Consider the following 17,278-nt stretch of genomic DNA (forward strand, 5'->3'; position numbering starts at 1 on the left):
TATTACGTATAATTCATGGTGGAACTATATGGTAGTAATCAATATTGGTTCATATTCTTCCCTTAAAAGCGGCAACTAGTATTTACTAATCGTAAAATATGGGTAGATTGTAAAAAAAAAAAAGTTTCCGATGCAAAACAATATCTCCGCGTTGACGTAATCCGAGAAGGACCGCAGACTTAGGGTTGTGATGTAGACAATCTACCTAGCTAATTTAAGCATTAGTTGTATTTACCTTAAAATATTCATTTTCCAAACGTACTTGGAATTAAAATACATGCATAATATGGGAAGTTTCTTTTTCTTTTTCAAGTGGAGTTTCTTTAATTACGCGGTGAGTGTTGGAAAATGGTCATTGTACTTTAGGAAACAAACCAGAAAGTTTTTTGCAATCGAAGTGTAATTATGAAAAAAAACTTTGAGGGTCTATTTGCACCTAAGAAAGTCATGTCGGCATCTATCACACGTCAACTACAAACAACGGCCTGATAAAGAGAGGAAACAACGAACATACATGTAATAAAGTGAGTGGAAACTTGTCACAAAAATCTTAACATAGATTTCACCAAAATAATTTGTGTGCAGTTGCTCTCTAATAATAATAATTAATTTAATACAAGAATAATAGTCCCTCCGGCCATTTTTACTTGTTGTGTATACTAAAAATAGTTATTCATTTTTACTTGTCCATTTTAAAAAATTAAGAGATAATTTACCATTCCATACCTACTTTACCCTTATTATTATTATTGGGTTGAAAAGTTCAAAAAATTCTGAGTGGCTACACAATTTTTAAAGTATGTTTTATTGATTTCAATGATTAGGTTACTTAGTAGTAATAACTATGGGTAATATAGTAAAATTATCATTTTATTTTTTACTCCTTAATAGACGTGGCATGTCAATACATGACAAGTAAAATTGAACACAGGAAATAGGAGAAGGAAGCATTAAAACAACAGTAAAGTTATCTTCCAGTTCGAACCGTGAAATTCATGTTTGCGTCAAGATAAACTACATATATTATATCCTTTGAAGGACGGCCTTTCCTTAATTTTCTCGAACCCTATGTGAATACTCCCTCTGTCCCAATTTATGTGATACAGTTTGGATTTCGAGAATCAAACTTCTTTATTTTGATCGTGATTTCGGACATACAACCTTTAAGTCTTTTGAAAAATAATTTACATATTTAAAAACTACATAAAGAGCACTTTAAACCACAATAAATAACAATTTAAAATATTTAACAGGCATACAAATAAATCGTGGTCAAAAGTTTTCTAGTTTTACTCTGAAATTCAAACTGTATCACATAAATTCGACAAGGGAGTAAAAGATATTTCATGTATCAGACTGTTTTTCTTTTTAAAATTATAGAAGTACTTATAATAGCTGTATAATAGTATTCATTTGCGTTCATAAATGAACGGCCAAGTATAGTGATGGAGACGTGAGTAATAGTATAAAAATCACAAGTTGAGATTATAATTGGCGCGTATTTTATGTAAGTCCACATCTGCTTCAATTTGCTAAATATATTATTTTAGTAACATGTACTTGCGAATTTACAAACTTAAATGCATAAAGCTGGTTAAGTATATTATATTAGTAACATGTAAATTGTTGTCGATGTATACTCAATATTGGGGGTGGAGTTAGAAGGAACAAAGAAGATGATCGAAATTTCTTTTAATCGAAAATCACACTGTTTATATAAGATAAAAAATTCTTCCACACCTATAATCATATGTAATTGTCGTTAATGTATATTTAGCTAGCGTTTGGCCATATATTTTGAATCAGGTTTTGAAAATTTATCTTCAATAACAGTTTGGCTATAGATTTTGGATCAGATTTTGAAAATCTATATTTAAAAAAAAAAATCAAGTTCCAAAAACTGCTCCAGTTTTTGGGTTTTTGGACTTTCACTCATAAAACTTCATTTTTTTTTCCAAGTAAAATGCATGTTCAAACACAAAGTCACAGAAAATCTATGGCCAAACGGGAGCTTAATATCAAGGCCAGAGCTAAAGAAACAGGGGATATTCATGATTCTTTTTGACAGAAAATCACACTGTATATAAAGTCAATTTTCCAAACGCGTATATAATACTCCCTCCGTCCCAATTTGTTTGAAGGTTGACCAGTTTGGGAGTCAAGTAAATTTTTCTTTGACTTAATTTTATACATGAGTATTTTATAATAAGATTTACATATTTGAAAACTACAATAATTCACAATATATGAAAAAAGTTGGAGAAAATTATAGTCAAAGTAAGAACTGTTTAACTCTCCAAACTAGTCAACCTTCAAACAAATGGGGACACGAAGTAATAGTTAATGAACCTCAAAATTCTGTTTCTTACTGGTCCGTATATAGTAAGTGTATAACACTCCTACAATTAAAAAAAAAAAAAAAAAAAAAAAAGGAAAAAGAAAAATATGGAAAGCTTGCATGTTGTTTGTTGTGTATATAAGGATACAAATACATCATTAAAGAGCCGTCGTGGTTGAGATTTAGCTAGGCTGGCAATAGGGGCAATGGCCATCCTCTGCTTCAACTCCAAGGCTCTTCTCCTTCTTCTTCTTTCTCTAACAGGTGATTTCCTTTTCTTCTATTTTTAGTAATCTTCTTTTGTTGTACAAGTCTTGTGTCTTTTTCATCAACTAGTTTGTTTTTATGCTATTTGGGTTATTGGGTTCTCTTGCTTTTCTTCTTTTATGGGATTTATGGTTCTTGGATGAGGGTGAAACTGCCATTTTAGTTACAAGTATTCAATTTTTATGTGTTGGATTCTTGTTTTACTTGGTGGGAACTATAGTATTGTATTGCTTGGCCTATAATGGCTTCTCTTGCTTTACTTCTCTTCTGGGATTTCTGATTCTTGGGTGAGGTAATTGTAAAGATTCAATTTTTATGTGTTGGGTTCTTGTTTTACTTGGTGGCAACTATAGTATTGCTTAGCCTTTTATGGGCTGATCTCTTGCTTTTTTTTCTCTTTCTGGTTCTTGGTTGAGGTAGTTGGTTTGGGGGGGTGTTGAAACTGCCATTTCAGTTGCAAAGATTCAATTTTTATGTGTTGGATTCTTGTTTTACTTGGTGGCAACTATAGTATTGTATTGCTTGGGCTTTAATGAGTTCTCTTGCTTTTCTTCTCTTCTGGGATGTCTGGTTCTTGAGTTAGGTAGTTGGTTTGGGGGGTTCGAACTGTCATTTTAGTTGCAAAGATTCAATTTTTATGTGTTGGATTCTTGTTATATTTGGTGGAAACTATAGTAGTGTATTGCTTGGCAAATAATGGATATATGGAGTTCTTGCTAAAGTGTTTATCACCAGATTTAGTGAAGGTGGATTCTTGGTGCTAATGAATAGAGAATTTGTATGTGTTTATGAGTTATTCTGTTCAATTATTGAAGATGGAATTGAAATTACCAGTAAAACTTGGTTATGAATATGATGATTGATTCTGGTTCTCCCAGTCTATGCTATTCGGACTCTCCAAAAATATGCCCCGTACCCGAATCAGCTCCTCCAAAGTGCACTAACTTTTTAGGATCTCGGTACTTTTGAAGCGTCCGATCAACATAGCGCCTAGTTGGCAATGGTGTCTTTCTCCTTCAGTTTCTGTTGATCCAACCTTCTTATGGATAGGGTGTAAAAGTTTGGATTTTTCAGAAACTTTTTCTTTTTTGGTTTTGATCATTTTTTTTTTTCAACTGTATGAGGATTTGATTGAAAAAACAGAGTTTTGCTCTGTTTTTCTTGGTGCAGTAGTTAATTTTCAATTGGTGGGTAGTTTTCTTAATTGTTAAATGCTTGTGTTTATATATGTTTTTCACCTCTTTTTGCCCGACAAAGTATTCATTGTTTATTTCAACTGTTTGATCAGATTTATTTGCCAGCACACTCAGCCTTGGAATTGGAATTAACTATGGCCAAATTGCCAATAATCTACCAACACCATCACGAGTCTCGACTCTCCTCAGATCCCTCAACGTTACGAGAGTAAAACTCTACGACGCTGATCCAAACGTGTTAACAGCATTCGCGAATACAAATGTCGAATTTGTTATTGGACTTGGGAATGAGAACTTACAAAGAATGAGTGATCCTCAACAAGCTCAATCTTGGATTCAACAACATGTTCAACCTTATCATACTCAGACTAAAATCACTTGTATTACTGTTGGTAACGAGGTCTTAACGGGTGATGATATGCAGCTAAAGTCTTACCTCCTCCCGGCAATGCAAGGCGTTTATAAGGCTCTTGTTAATCTCGGCCTTAGTAATGATATATATGTGGCACATCCACACTCTGCTGGGATCTTGGAAAATTCTTTTCCGCCTTCCTCGGGTTCATTTAAACAAGATCTTAGTGAGTACATTCGTGGCATGCTCAATTTCCATGCCCAAACCAAGTCACCGTTCCTTATAAATGTCTATCCGTTTTTTGCATACAAAGACAACCCCAACGAAGTTCCACTTGATTATGTACTTTTCCGACCTAACCAGGGTACAATCGATCCAGCCACGAATTTAAAATACGACAACATGTTGTATGCACAAATTGATGCAGTTTATTCGGCAATTAAGGCAATGGGCTATTCAGACATTCCAGTTAAGGTGTCCGAAACTGGCTGGCCATCGAAGGGCGATCAGAATGAATTTGGAGCAACACGTGAAAACGCTGCATTATATAATGGAAATTTGTTTCAGCGTATGCAGGAAAATCAAGGGACTCCAGCTAACCCATCGGAGCCTATCGATGTTTACGTGTTTGCACTTTTTAACGAAAATTTAAAGCCTGGTCCTGGATCAGAGAGGAATTATGGCCTCTACTACCCTGATGGAACTGCAGTTTATAATATCGGGTTACAACAAGGATTTCTTCCACGTATGGATTATTCAGCTGCCACGAAAAACGTACGGAATCTGTTATTTTTTAATTATAGTTGTAGTAACCCCAAAACTTGTTTTCAATAGTTTGCTGAAATGTTGAATCTTCCTAATGCTATCCTTTTATTTTGTTCCAGGTCTTGTCTAGCTCTGCTTTTCTTCTGCTGATTCTGCTTTTCGTGATACTCTTCTGAACGTTGTTCGATAGACAAACTATTGGAGATACTAGGAGATTAGAGATGATTCAATTTTTTCAAGAACTATTGCTGATAGATAGGTATTACTACAAGGTAACAAAACTTTATACCGCGATTTTCTTCGTACTTATGCTTTCATTATTCCGTGAATTTTCTTGGATCAGTGAGATTTTGTTAGGGGCGTTTTCCTGCAAAACTTCAGTACCTAAGGATTGGATAATCAACATGCACCAAGGTTTCTTTAGATTAGGCCATTAGTTTTCAAAGTATTTGATCCTCATTTTCCTTTGTCTTTAGTAAGCCTAGTTCTTTTTGAAATCTAGGTTGCTTGGACTTTCTAAAAATGCTACCGTACTCGTGTCGGATCCTTCAAAAATGCATTACTTTTGGAGGATCCAATACGCACCTGGTGACTTTTTTGAAGGGTCGGAGCAACATAGCCTCATAAATATGTATTATAGGTGATTTTTCTTTAATTTGTACTTTGTAAGTTAATCCCACTTTATGCAAGTTCTAATGTATTCTTGGGATTTTAATATTCCAGAAACAGTCAACTGCTGATCACCTACTTTCTAGGATACCTTTCATTGTATCATTTCTTTATTGGAGATATGGTAATGAGTCTCATCAGACTTATCTTCCCACTAGCAATCATGCATATGAATCTCATTTTACAAAATTCCCATCATCTTCATGAAGACAAAAGTCCCTATTGGCTTGTATTTGAAGGGAAAAAAAAAAGCCGCCCTTTGAGTCCATCCATCAACAACTTCTGAATTATTTTCAACATTGAATAATATTTGGCAAGTGGAAAGGCTCATTAGTTTTTGTGTTTGCTGGTGAAGCCTATGTCTGATTATGACATCTTCTGTCTCTCTCTTTTATCATTACTTTCATTAAAGAATATGTTGCATCAATCTGATGTGGAGCAGTCAATATTGCGTCACCTATCGTCTTTGAGTCAAATCTAAGTTGCATATCTTTGAAACCTCTACCACCTTCTTTTTTTCTTCTTTTCCTTATTTTATTACCCCTATTTTAATATGTTATCCAAATTTGGAAGTGTAATCCTCCCTATCTGATTTTGCCAAGTAGCCACAAGTCGTCCGCATATTAAGAGATTTTTTTTGGACCGGTGGGGTAGGGGTGGAGCAAAAATAGTATGAGGTTTGTATGCTTTTTGATGTGGGATTTGGGCTAGCCACTCATAATCTTAGCTATAGTCTGAATTATGATTATGTTTTCTCTTTTTTCTTTCTTTATTTCTGTTTCCATCTAGATCGAGTGGGGGTCGGGTAAAATCTTACTCTAGATATTTATTTTGGTTGCCTTGTAGAGATAAAAGTATGTGCCTGTAGGGAACTGGTCTGGCATGATGGAAAACTTTTGGTTGGCAATTCTTGAAAAGTTGCAACTTCAACATCATGTAAGGCTATTCAAAATCGAATCATAACCGATAATTCAACCGCAAAATTAACTTATTGGTATTGAGTTATCGGATTAACGGTTGGTGAATGAATTAAAATTTTATAGTTAACGGCTTACTGGTGCGGTGGCGAATTACTCAATTACGTTATCGGATAAATCGTTAACCCGTTAAGAATTATTATATTTATATTTTTACTCCTGGGTATATGTAAAATCTCAAACTGCAAAAGTACTTTTGTTATATTCCAAAAGGTTTGGTCAAACCCAATTATATAAGGAAATACACACTATTTCTATCATTAATGCCATCAGTTACCACTTGCCTACTTCACATTTGAAACAGCAATGGCAGAAATGATAGTGTAAACATTATCCAAGCATACTGTAATACAGTCACTGTATGATATGTAACGAACATATGGGAATGTTGCAAAAGGATTGGAAGCTGCGATTTTAATTTCGTTGGCGACATGTTGTGATTTTAATTTTCATTTTCTTTTAGATTTAATCGATACACTGCCCAATAACCGCCCGGTAATTATTAACCCGATACCGAACCAACTGACATCTTATCGGTTGGCTAGCGGATTAGTACATTTAAAAGCCGATAACCGATAAGTCGAACCATTAAACATAATTATTCGTCCGATCCGCCCGATAAGCAGCACTTTGGAGCCCATAAGGGACCTTTTCTTACATCAGCATTGGCTTAAGATGAGTAGATAAACTTGACAAATAGAAGAATCCAATTTGACATTTCCAACAAGAGTGCCTTGGTGGCTATATTCCATTGAATTTGATTCCATTGTAGACTGGATAAACCTTCACCACATATAGTTAGTTATAGAAACTAGTACGTTCACTTTATACCCTCTTTGATACAGAGTTGACATGTGTCTTTCGAGCATGAGAAACAATGTCAATTGATTATTCTCAAACTGACTGCAATCTTTTGCGGTCCGAGGAGATCCCACCGTAACGCTTCTACTTCTAAAGTTCAGACCTCAACCTCTTGATCTGGAGATTCAACTTATTTTCCAAACTTTGATACTCTGTACTTATATATTTAACTTATAGGCCATGAACTAGATCAAAATCATTCTCAACCAGTCCATAAGAAGTGATCCCTTGCTTTGTTCTCCTGGGACGGTCTAGTATACAGTTTTCTTCTTCTTGATCGAATCTCTATGTCGCGATCTTGAGATATAACTCGACATAGAGACTCGACTCCAACAACAACTTGATTATGAAGATCCTATAACTTTGTGTTGTAGCATTGGTACATAATAGTTCGTCTTTGGATGTCTTTAGACCTGCCTAGGTTCCATCAGGGGCGGGGAGAGCTAGTGATTGCGATATGAAATAGGTTAGAAAAAAAAAAACGAATAATTATGCCTGTAATTAACAAGTCAACGATTAATTTTCAAATTTGGTTGGGAAAAATGGCTGCTGAAATGTATGTTAATATAGACTTTTATGCAGATAGTGGTGGTTACCATCTTAGTCTTGATTCATTGAAGGTAATGTGGTGTATATTAATGACTTGATTTTTCTGGCAGGTAGTCGTAGACGGTGCAGTTTTTATTTTCTGTTTCACATTGCTAATTGGCTGGGAAATTGCTTATTGGAGTTGATGTCATGATCAAATATACATTGTATTCATACAAAAAAGGGAAAAAACTCATAGATTATAGCCTCAATAGAAATGTTTGTAACTACTTTACTAGTTGATTCATTTACAAATTCAATAAGAACACTAGTTTCTCTGGCAATAGTTATCATCCCATTTTATTAGAATTATAATAAGGGAAATATGATTGTACTGACGTTTGATAGATTATGACCTACTGCAAATTGTTGTACTTGCTTTTCTTTTTTCCTTTTTTTATTGGGAAAACATCTGTAGTGTATTATCAATTGGACTACTTTCACAAGTAGTCTTATTATGACTAATTTTTATTTTTTTTATTTTTTTTAATTGTGCAAGTAAACATCACTGCTCTATTTTGACTAATTAAGTAGTGAAATAAGTGGGATGCATCCTATATTATTTCTTGATAGCGGCTAAGGTTATAATCATGTTATTTCTTTCTTTATTTTCCCCTTTTGATGGTTTTTAGAATTGTTTTGATAGTTTCTATGATAGTATTTTCTGCAAAAGGGTCATGGCATAAAAGAAAAGGACTCAAGTTATAAAAGCATTGTTTAATTTGTGATAGCACATTAGTTGTTATTTGTATTAAATTATCAATTGAAATCTATTGTAGAAACTTTTAACAAAAAGACTATTATAGAAATTTAATTGTACTTATTTCATAAATGACCTGATTGTGTCAATATGCTTATTTCATAAATGACCTGGTTGTGTCAATATGTTTTACGCTTGTAGTACAGAGATGTTAATTTTATGAGAACAAAAAAAAAAAAAACCTCCTACCCCTTATATGGGAATCAGAGTACAAGAAGTAAAATAATCAAAAGGGAATAAGTACAAAGTTAATTATGAACCATAGTTGTCCTTTGACATTAAAAATTATTGTAGATAGAATATTATTTGGTTATAATGATAACATCAAGATATATTATAGTTTAATATGCCCCGGAAGGGATGACTACAGTCCCCCAAAAGAATAAAGGGAAGAAAAATAAAGACAGAAAAAATCAGCATTCAGAGGCGAATCTAGGATTTGAAGAGGGTGGGCTCACCATTGCTTTTAAGATAAGATATAAAATTTTATAGTGATATCAACTTGGCGAGCAAAATGTTTTAAGTTGCTTATAATTTTTTTTTTTTTTTTTTTTTTTAAAAAAAAGACAAGCAAACGTGCATATGTTAGGGTTCAATCTCGAGACCTTATGGGGATTAAACCTAGCAGTTAACCAATGCTCCACTCAGTCTTATTTGATCATGTGTCTCTTCGGTTAATATTAGATATATTTTAAGAATTATATACATAATATATCGAATTTAGTCGAATAACGAGTGGATTCACGTGACCCATTTTCTATGCATAAATTCGCCCTTGCCAGCATTAACCATATTCTTGCTCCTTAGTGCTGGAAGTTGGGGAGATTTACACAAATAGGATCATTTCGCACCTCTATTTAACTTTTAATCATATTCAAATAAATTGTAAGAAAATAATCTTTGTGTTAGAAGTATGAGTTTAATTCTTGGAGAATCACCAAAGGATTTGTCTTGCCACAACTCATGGCCAATCATTGGGATTGGTGCAAAAAATTTGGCAAATCAATAGGATTTATAGCCTGTTTGGCCAAGCTTTTGGGAGACTAAAAGTGTTTTTTTTTCTTTCAAAAAGTGTTTATTTTAAAAGTGAGGTATTTGATCAAGCTTTTTTTTTTTTTTTGAAGAAAATAAGTACTTCTGGGGAACAAAAGCTAAAAAAAAGTAATTTTTCCCAAAAACAGTTTTTTAAAAAGCATTTTTTTTTTAAAATAAACTTATTTTAGAAGCTTCACTAAACAGGTTATACTAATATAAATTATGTCGTAATTTTAAAATAAATTGGTCACAAATTCTAGCGGGTCACCAGGGGCTTCTTATGGATGGACTTGCCATAACTTATAAGTCTTAAGTGAATTGTAGCTTTGAAACAAATTATTGACAATTCCTTGGGGATCACAAGAAGTTTAGGAGAAACTTCACCAGCACGTTTTTGCTTTAAAATTGATCCAAGTGACCCTAAATTTGATATCCAAACATACAATAGCAATCCCAACAATTATCAATGGTTAGATTCAATTCAAACCTTCAAAATTAATAGATCCACTTTCTAATACCCAAGCTTAACAAAATCCTAAACTAAAGTTTTTCAAGTTTTCACCAACCTCACTTGTAAGACTACACTAAGTATGTTGTTGTTGTTGAGGATTTTCAAGTTTCTTCATCTAAACGAATCACAAATAAGTTTCTCAAAAAAACAATTTTCAATGTAGTCAAAGCGATTTGCGAAAGAAAAGCTCAGCAACCACAAAACGCTCGCAGATACTTATAAACTTAAGTTATCCCTAACTCTTTTCTCTTTTTGTACATTTTATTTTTTGAAATTTCAAGAAAAATAACTGCTAATTGGACTATTAAACAATATCTAATTGAAGTTTGAAAAAGAGAAGAGTATTTGAAGCTTAATTTTAAAAAGGATATCTAGAAATTATTGTGACATAAAAATAATGGACCTAATTATAAAACAAACACTTAATGAAGCTTAACTGAAAGAACTCACTTTCTATGGACCACATGTTTACATTCTGAAAATTATAAGAACTCAAGCATATACAAGTACAGGTAGTTTAGAACATCTTCATTTGAGCTCACATTGCAGTGTGCTTAATAATAAAAATGGATTGGGTTAATGCGTTTTTCGAATTTTACGAATTGGTTTAATGGGTTTCTCGAATTTTACAAAATTGAGTTGTGGGTTTTCTCGCATTTTACACTTTGCTCGGATGGTTGTTACGTAATGTTTCATAATGTATGATGTTGTATCGTATTGTACTGTATTATTTTGAGGGTTTAATTTGATTTAAGAGTAATTTAATTAAAATCGGGTGGATTTGGGTTCTATCAAATGAGCGGTATTTTTGATTACTTTAGTAACCCCAAGTTGTAACTTTAGTAACCCCAATTTGGGTGGACTTGGTGAATAGAGAAGGGCAAGAATCTTTTGTAATGCAAAAGAGAATTGAAATGGAAATTCGTGCTTTGGCTGCAAGCATTTTGCAATTTGGAAAGCAAACTGATCAATGGCTTGCTGCTTCACACTCCATATTCGGAAAGCAATTTGCCAAGTAGCCACAAGTGGTCCACATATTAAGAGATTTTTTTGGACTGGTGGGGTAGAGGTGGAGCAAAAATAGTATCAGTATGCTTTTTGATGTGGGATTTAATTTGTGCTTAGCCCCTTATAATCTAGCTATAGAGCCCGTTTGAATTGGGCATAAGTTCGCCTATGTTGTTTTAACTTTTTTGAGTGTTTGGTTAGTTTACTAAATTTTAAAAAGCCCATTTTTGTCTTAAAATAAGTCAAAAAATTAATTAAACCCGTTTGGAACCATTTATCTAAAAAGCGGCTGTGTAAGGTGAAAAACGAACTTATAAGCAAAAAATAAGTTAATTTACCCAACTTATTTTTTGGGGCTTATATGTTCGTTTTCAGCTTTTATATAAGCCGCTTTTTTGCCTCATTCAAACGGGCTCATAGTGTGTTTGTGTTTCTCTTTCTTTCTTTCATTATTTTTGTATCCACGTAGGTTTGGTGGGGGATAGGGCATAAACGGCGGGGGGGGGGGGGGGGGTGGTAAAAATCTTACTTTAGATATTTATTTTGGCTGCCGTGTAGATTAAAGTATGTGCTTGTAGGGAACTGATCTGGCATGACGCAAATTTTTACTCGGCAATTCTTGAAAAGTTGCAACTTTAACATCATGGAGCCCATAAGAAACCTTTTCTTACATCAGCATTAGCTTAAGATGAGTAGATAAACTTGACAAAGAAGAATCCAATTTGACATTTCCAACAAGAGTGCCTTGGCTATTTTCTCACTGAATTTGATTCCCTTGTAAGCTGGATAAACCTTCACCACATCTAGTTAGTTATAGAAACTAGTACCAATACTTTATACCCTCTTTGATGTAAAGTTGACATGTGTCTTTCGTGCATGAGAAACAATGTCACTAGACCATTATCAAACTGACTGCAATCTTTTTCCGTCCGTGACATCACACGAGAACGCTTTCTATACTTCTAATAGGCCATGAACTAAATCAGAATCCCACCAGGATGTCTTCTACTTCTAAAGTTCAGACCTCAACCTTTTGATCTGGAGATTCAACTTATTTTCCAAACTTTAATACTTATATATTTAACTTACAGGTCATGAATTAGATCAAAATCATTCTCAACCAGTCCATAAGAAGTGATCCCTTGCTTCGTGCTCTTGTGAGGGACGGTCTAGTATACAATTTTCTTCTTCTTGATCGAAGCTCTGTGTCGTGATCTTGTGATAGAACTCGACATAGAGACCCGACTCTGACAACAACTTGATTATGAAGGTCTCCCATAACTTTGTGTTGTAGCATTGGTACAATAATAGTTTGTCTTTGGATGTCTTTAGACCTGCCTAGGTTAGCATCAGGGGTGGGACTAGTGATTGTGATATGAAATAGGTTAGAAATAAAGAATAATTATGGCTGCCTTTAACAAGTCAAATACTAATTTTCAAAGTTGGCTGTAAAAAATGGCTGCTAAAATGTATGTTATTATACTTTACTGCAGATTGTGATGGTTACCATCTTAGTCTTGATTCATTGAAGGTAATGTGTGTATATTAATGACCAGATTTTTCTTGCAGATAGTCTTAGACGGCGCAGTTTTTATTTTCTGTTTCACATTGCTAACTTGGCTGGGAATTTGCTTATTGGAGTTGAAGTCATGATCAAATATACATTGTATTCATACAAAAAAGGGAGAAAAAACCATAGATTATAGACTCAAAAAAAATGTTTTTAACTACTTTACAAGTTGAATAGTTGCTTCATTTACAAATTCAATAAGAACACAAGTTTCTCTGGCAATAGTTGTCATCCCATTTTATTAGAATTATAATAAGGGAAATATGATTGTACTAACGTTTGATAGATTATAACATCTGTATTATATTTTATCAATTGGATTACGGTACCTTGGATTACTATCGCAAGTTGTCTTATTATGACTAATTAATATTTAAATAAGTAGGATACATCCTATATTATTTCTTGATATCGGCTAAGATTATATCATGTGTTATTTCTTTCTTCTTTTTCCCCTTCTGATGGTTATTAGAATTGTTTTGATAGTTTCTGTGATACTATATTCTTCAAAAGGGGCATACCATGAAAGAAGGGTACTCAAGTTTTATCAGCATTGTTTAATTTGTAATAACGCATTAGTTATCATTTGTATCAAATTATCAATTGATAACTATTATAGAAATTTATTTGAATTTATATCATAAATGACTTGATTGTGTCAATATATTTTACGCTTTTTGTGCATAGGAACTTAAACGCAGGAAAAATAATAATAATCCCACCCCTCATATGGGGATCAGAGGGGAAAAAAAAGTAAAATAGTAAAAAGGAAGAATAAGTACAAAGTTAATTTATGAATCATAGTTGTCATTTGACATTAAATTATTGCAGATGGAGTATTATTTTTTTTTGGTTATAATGATAACACCAAGATATATTATAGTTTTAGTATGCCCCGGAAGGGGTAACTACAGTCCCCCCAAAAAGGATAAAGGGACTTTAATCATGTTTAAATAAATTGTGCGAAGGAAACCTCTGTGAGAAGTAGGGGTTTAATTCTCGAAGGATCACCAAAGGATTTGTATTGCCACAACTCGTAGCCAAATCATCAGGATTAGTGAATATCTTGGCAGATCATCAGAGTTTTAGTATAAATTGTTTGGTAACTTCAGAATAAATTATTCACAAGTTCCAGCGGATCATCATGAGTTTTTGATGAATAGACTAGCCATAACTCCTAGCGAAATCGTAACTAGGGGTGTACAAAGTAAACCGACAAACCGCATCAAACCGATAAACCGAGAAAAAAACCCAACAAGTGGTTTGGTTTGATGTTGAAAAAAAAAAAACCCGACCATAATTGATTTGGTTTGGTTTTAGCTAAAGAAAATCAAACCGAACCAAACCAACCCGACATCACATGTATTCAATTTTTAAAATATTTTATACATAAAAATATTTATTTGTAATGTAATTTATAAATATTTCTTAATTTTTTTCGTAACATTTTATCTATTATCATATTATTCAAGCTTGAACTTAGAATTTTGAATGTGAATAAGTTTTATATCCTATAGATGTTAGTAACTCATATAAAGTCCAAACCAAAATCAACTCAACACTAATACTAACAAAAAAAATTCAATTTACCAGTAGGAATGACAATAATGTTTGATATTTATTCTTTAGTTTTGCATAATTGGTTTAGAGAGTGAAAATGCATAACTTAAGTTTTTTTGTCTTGTCATGTAATTAATACTTATTAGCCGTACTTATTTAGCATGACTTAGTATTTTTAGATTATAGTCATTTTCTTTATGGCTTATTAATTAGCAATATTTCTTTTAATCGATTTTATTATCTTTTGTTGAATATTTTAATACAATGTCATCACTCTTCTCATATTTTGCGTTATTTTCTTATGAAATACCTTAATTACATAGTTTTATCTTACTAGGACTAAAGAAATATTTGAAGTAAAAATTATAATGTTTTGTATCAAGACTATTCCGAAAAAAACCCGAATAACTCGAGGTTGAAAACCCCGAATTTTATTGGTTTGGTTTGATGTATAAATTTAAAAGGAAAAATGACCTAATAATACTATTTAAGATAATATATTACAGAATATAAGGATACTTTTCCTTATTTACAAAACATAACAACTTAATTACAAAACATACCAGATTTGAAATAAAATAAGCCCACCCTACCTTCCCCTTTTCTCTATTCTCTGTTTCATCCGAAACAGAGCCTTCGCCCCACCCTTGTCGTCCCCTTCTCTCCGTTCTACTCAACCATTGCTTCAGATATGCTATGTTGATGGATTCATGGCTATTTTGGGGTGTTTCACGATGGTTACAGGATGGAGATGTGGTGCGGAAACTGAGAAAAATGGGGCGTTCTAATGTGATAAACGGTCGGTGTACCGACGGCGTTAAGTTAGCGGCGAATTTTTTTTTTGCCGTAGAACACTCTGCCGCCCCAACCCATGATTCTAACCGTGTTTCAAGATTTATTGATGAAACCTGTGAGTAAATTTGGATGCAAATCGTCACCGCAAATGACATGAGAATTGCAAATCATCCTTGCCACAAGCTTCGCCTCACGAATCTCCATTAACAACTTTGCAAGAAACAAAAAGTGCAAGCACATTATGAATCTTCAAAAATAGATACCAGTAAAAGTAAACTCCTACAATGAAATTTTGTATTAAATTTGTATTAATATTTTATGAAAGTTGTTGCAATGTTATTGTAGTTGTATTAAATTTCATCCGAAATTCCAAGCGAGATTCAAATTGTATGAAAATTGTATACAATGTTGTTCTAATTATATTAAACTTACAAATACCAAATATGAACTTTATCCAAAGTTTATACAATTATATACATATTTCATATTTTTTTATACAATTTTCATATACAAAAAATGTGAGACTTCTAAGCCTTGAGCGAGATATACATATTTCATACAGATTTCATATACAAAATATTGAGCCAAATTTGTAAGCTTTGAGTGAGATATACATATTTCATATAATTTTCATACATAAAATATTGAGCGAAATTTCTAAGTTTTGAGTGAAAATTTTCATATATATTTTGTAAGAAATCTATTGATATGTTTTGTAAATTGAAAAGTAGTGTCATATTATGTAAATATACCCTATTCTTATGTATATATACGTCATTCCCCCAATTTAAAAACCCGATGCAATTGGTTTGGTTTGGTTTGGTTTGGTGCTTAAAAAATCCGAACCAACCCGATCCATGTACACCCCTAATCATAACTATGGAACAAGTTGTCACAAATTCTTGCGAATCACAAGAAGTTTATGAGAAATTTCACCAACATGTTTTTGCTTCAAAACTGATTCAAATAACTCCACATTTGACATCCAACAATATAAAACCAATCCCAACAATTATCAATGTTAGATTCAATTCAAACCTTCACAATCAATAGACCCACTTTGTAATACTCAAGTTCAACAAAATTCTAATGTTTTTCAAGTTTCTTCATCCACACCAACCGCAAATAGTTTTCTAAAAGAACATTTTTCAATGAAGTCAAGGCATTTTGTCAAAGAAAAGATCAACTACCGCAAACTGGTCGCAAATCTTTAAAAACTCAGTTTATGCTAACTCTTTTCTTTAGTACAAAAAGAATTTCAGAAACTTTGAAAAAAATGGTTCCTACTTCCTACTTAGACAATTGAACAATATTTGACTGACATTTAAAAAAAGAGAAGAGTATTTGAAGCTAAAAAGGAGATTTGGAAGTTATTGTGTTTGGACATAAAATAATATACCTAATAGTAAAACAAACACTTCATCGAGCTTAACTGAAAGAGCTTATTCTCTCTGTTTCAATTTGTTTGTCTGGTTTTGATTTGACATGAAGTTTGAAAAAGTAAAGAAGACTTTTGAATCTTAGTAGGCGTTTGGACATGCGGTTTCAAACTATGGTTTGAAACCATGAGATGAAGTCAGCGTTTGGACATGCATTTCATCTCATGATTTCAAACCCCAAATCATCCAAAAAGGCATGATTTGGGGTTTGAAACCATGGTTTCAAATCTTTTAAATATAAAATTTGACCCATAAGTTTATATTTTGTAAAAAAAAAAAAACCATTAGTTGGTAGATATTTTTAACAATTACTCTCACCAACCTCATTAACTTCTACTAACCATTATTTATGTTCGTAGCATGTGGGAGGATTGTATTAAAGAGTAGTTACATTACTATTCATGTTAAATTTTCCTTTTTATTGAACTAAAATTGATATTGTATTTTTTAGAAAAGACTTCTAGTAGCGTATTAATTTTGTTATCAACTATGACTTGGTCATTTGTAAGATTGTATAAGAATTGGGAAAATTTTGATAGTTTTCACAACTTGTGGGGTTTTTATGTTTATAAGAGAAAATATAACTT

General features: G+C 32.8%; 2 protein-coding genes and 1 long non-coding RNA gene across 5 annotated transcripts in view; 1 reads left to right on the forward strand and 2 right to left on the reverse strand.

Moving 5' to 3' along the window:
* Window positions 1-17,278, reverse strand: part of LOC132065477 (uncharacterized) — a 95,133-nt gene that overhangs the window by 22,773 nt on the left and 55,082 nt on the right. The window lies entirely within an intron of this gene.
* Window positions 2,444-11,352, forward strand: LOC132065467 (glucan endo-1,3-beta-glucosidase 14). Of its 3 annotated transcripts, none has more exons than XR_009416745.1 (4): window positions 2,444-2,602; window positions 3,894-4,927; window positions 5,038-5,190; window positions 11,336-11,352. XR_009416745.1 is itself a non-coding variant. In XM_059458881.1 (3 exons), the coding sequence occupies exons 1-3, from the start codon at window positions 2,545-2,547 to the stop codon at window positions 5,092-5,094; spliced, it is 1,149 nt and encodes a 382-aa protein (XP_059314864.1). In that variant the 5' UTR covers window positions 2,444-2,544; the 3' UTR covers window positions 5,095-5,675. The 3 variants fall into 3 exon arrangements, 1 of the variants encoding a protein (XP_059314864.1); XR_009416744.1 differs by lacking the exon at window positions 11,336-11,352 and adding an exon at window positions 8,085-8,387; XM_059458881.1 differs by lacking the exon at window positions 11,336-11,352 and having other exon boundaries at window positions 5,038-5,675.
* On the reverse strand, window positions 2,713-3,593 carry LOC132065469 (uncharacterized). Its single transcript, XR_009416746.1, has 2 exons — window positions 3,213-3,593; window positions 2,713-3,047 (listed from the first exon to the last, which is right to left on the reverse strand). It is a non-coding gene; the product is annotated as an uncharacterized LOC132065469 (long non-coding RNA).

The sequence above is a fragment of the Lycium ferocissimum genome, chromosome 7 (genome assembly GCF_029784015.1).
Source record: "Lycium ferocissimum isolate CSIRO_LF1 chromosome 7, AGI_CSIRO_Lferr_CH_V1, whole genome shotgun sequence".
Taxonomy (NCBI): Eukaryota; Viridiplantae; Streptophyta; class Magnoliopsida; order Solanales; family Solanaceae; genus Lycium; species Lycium ferocissimum.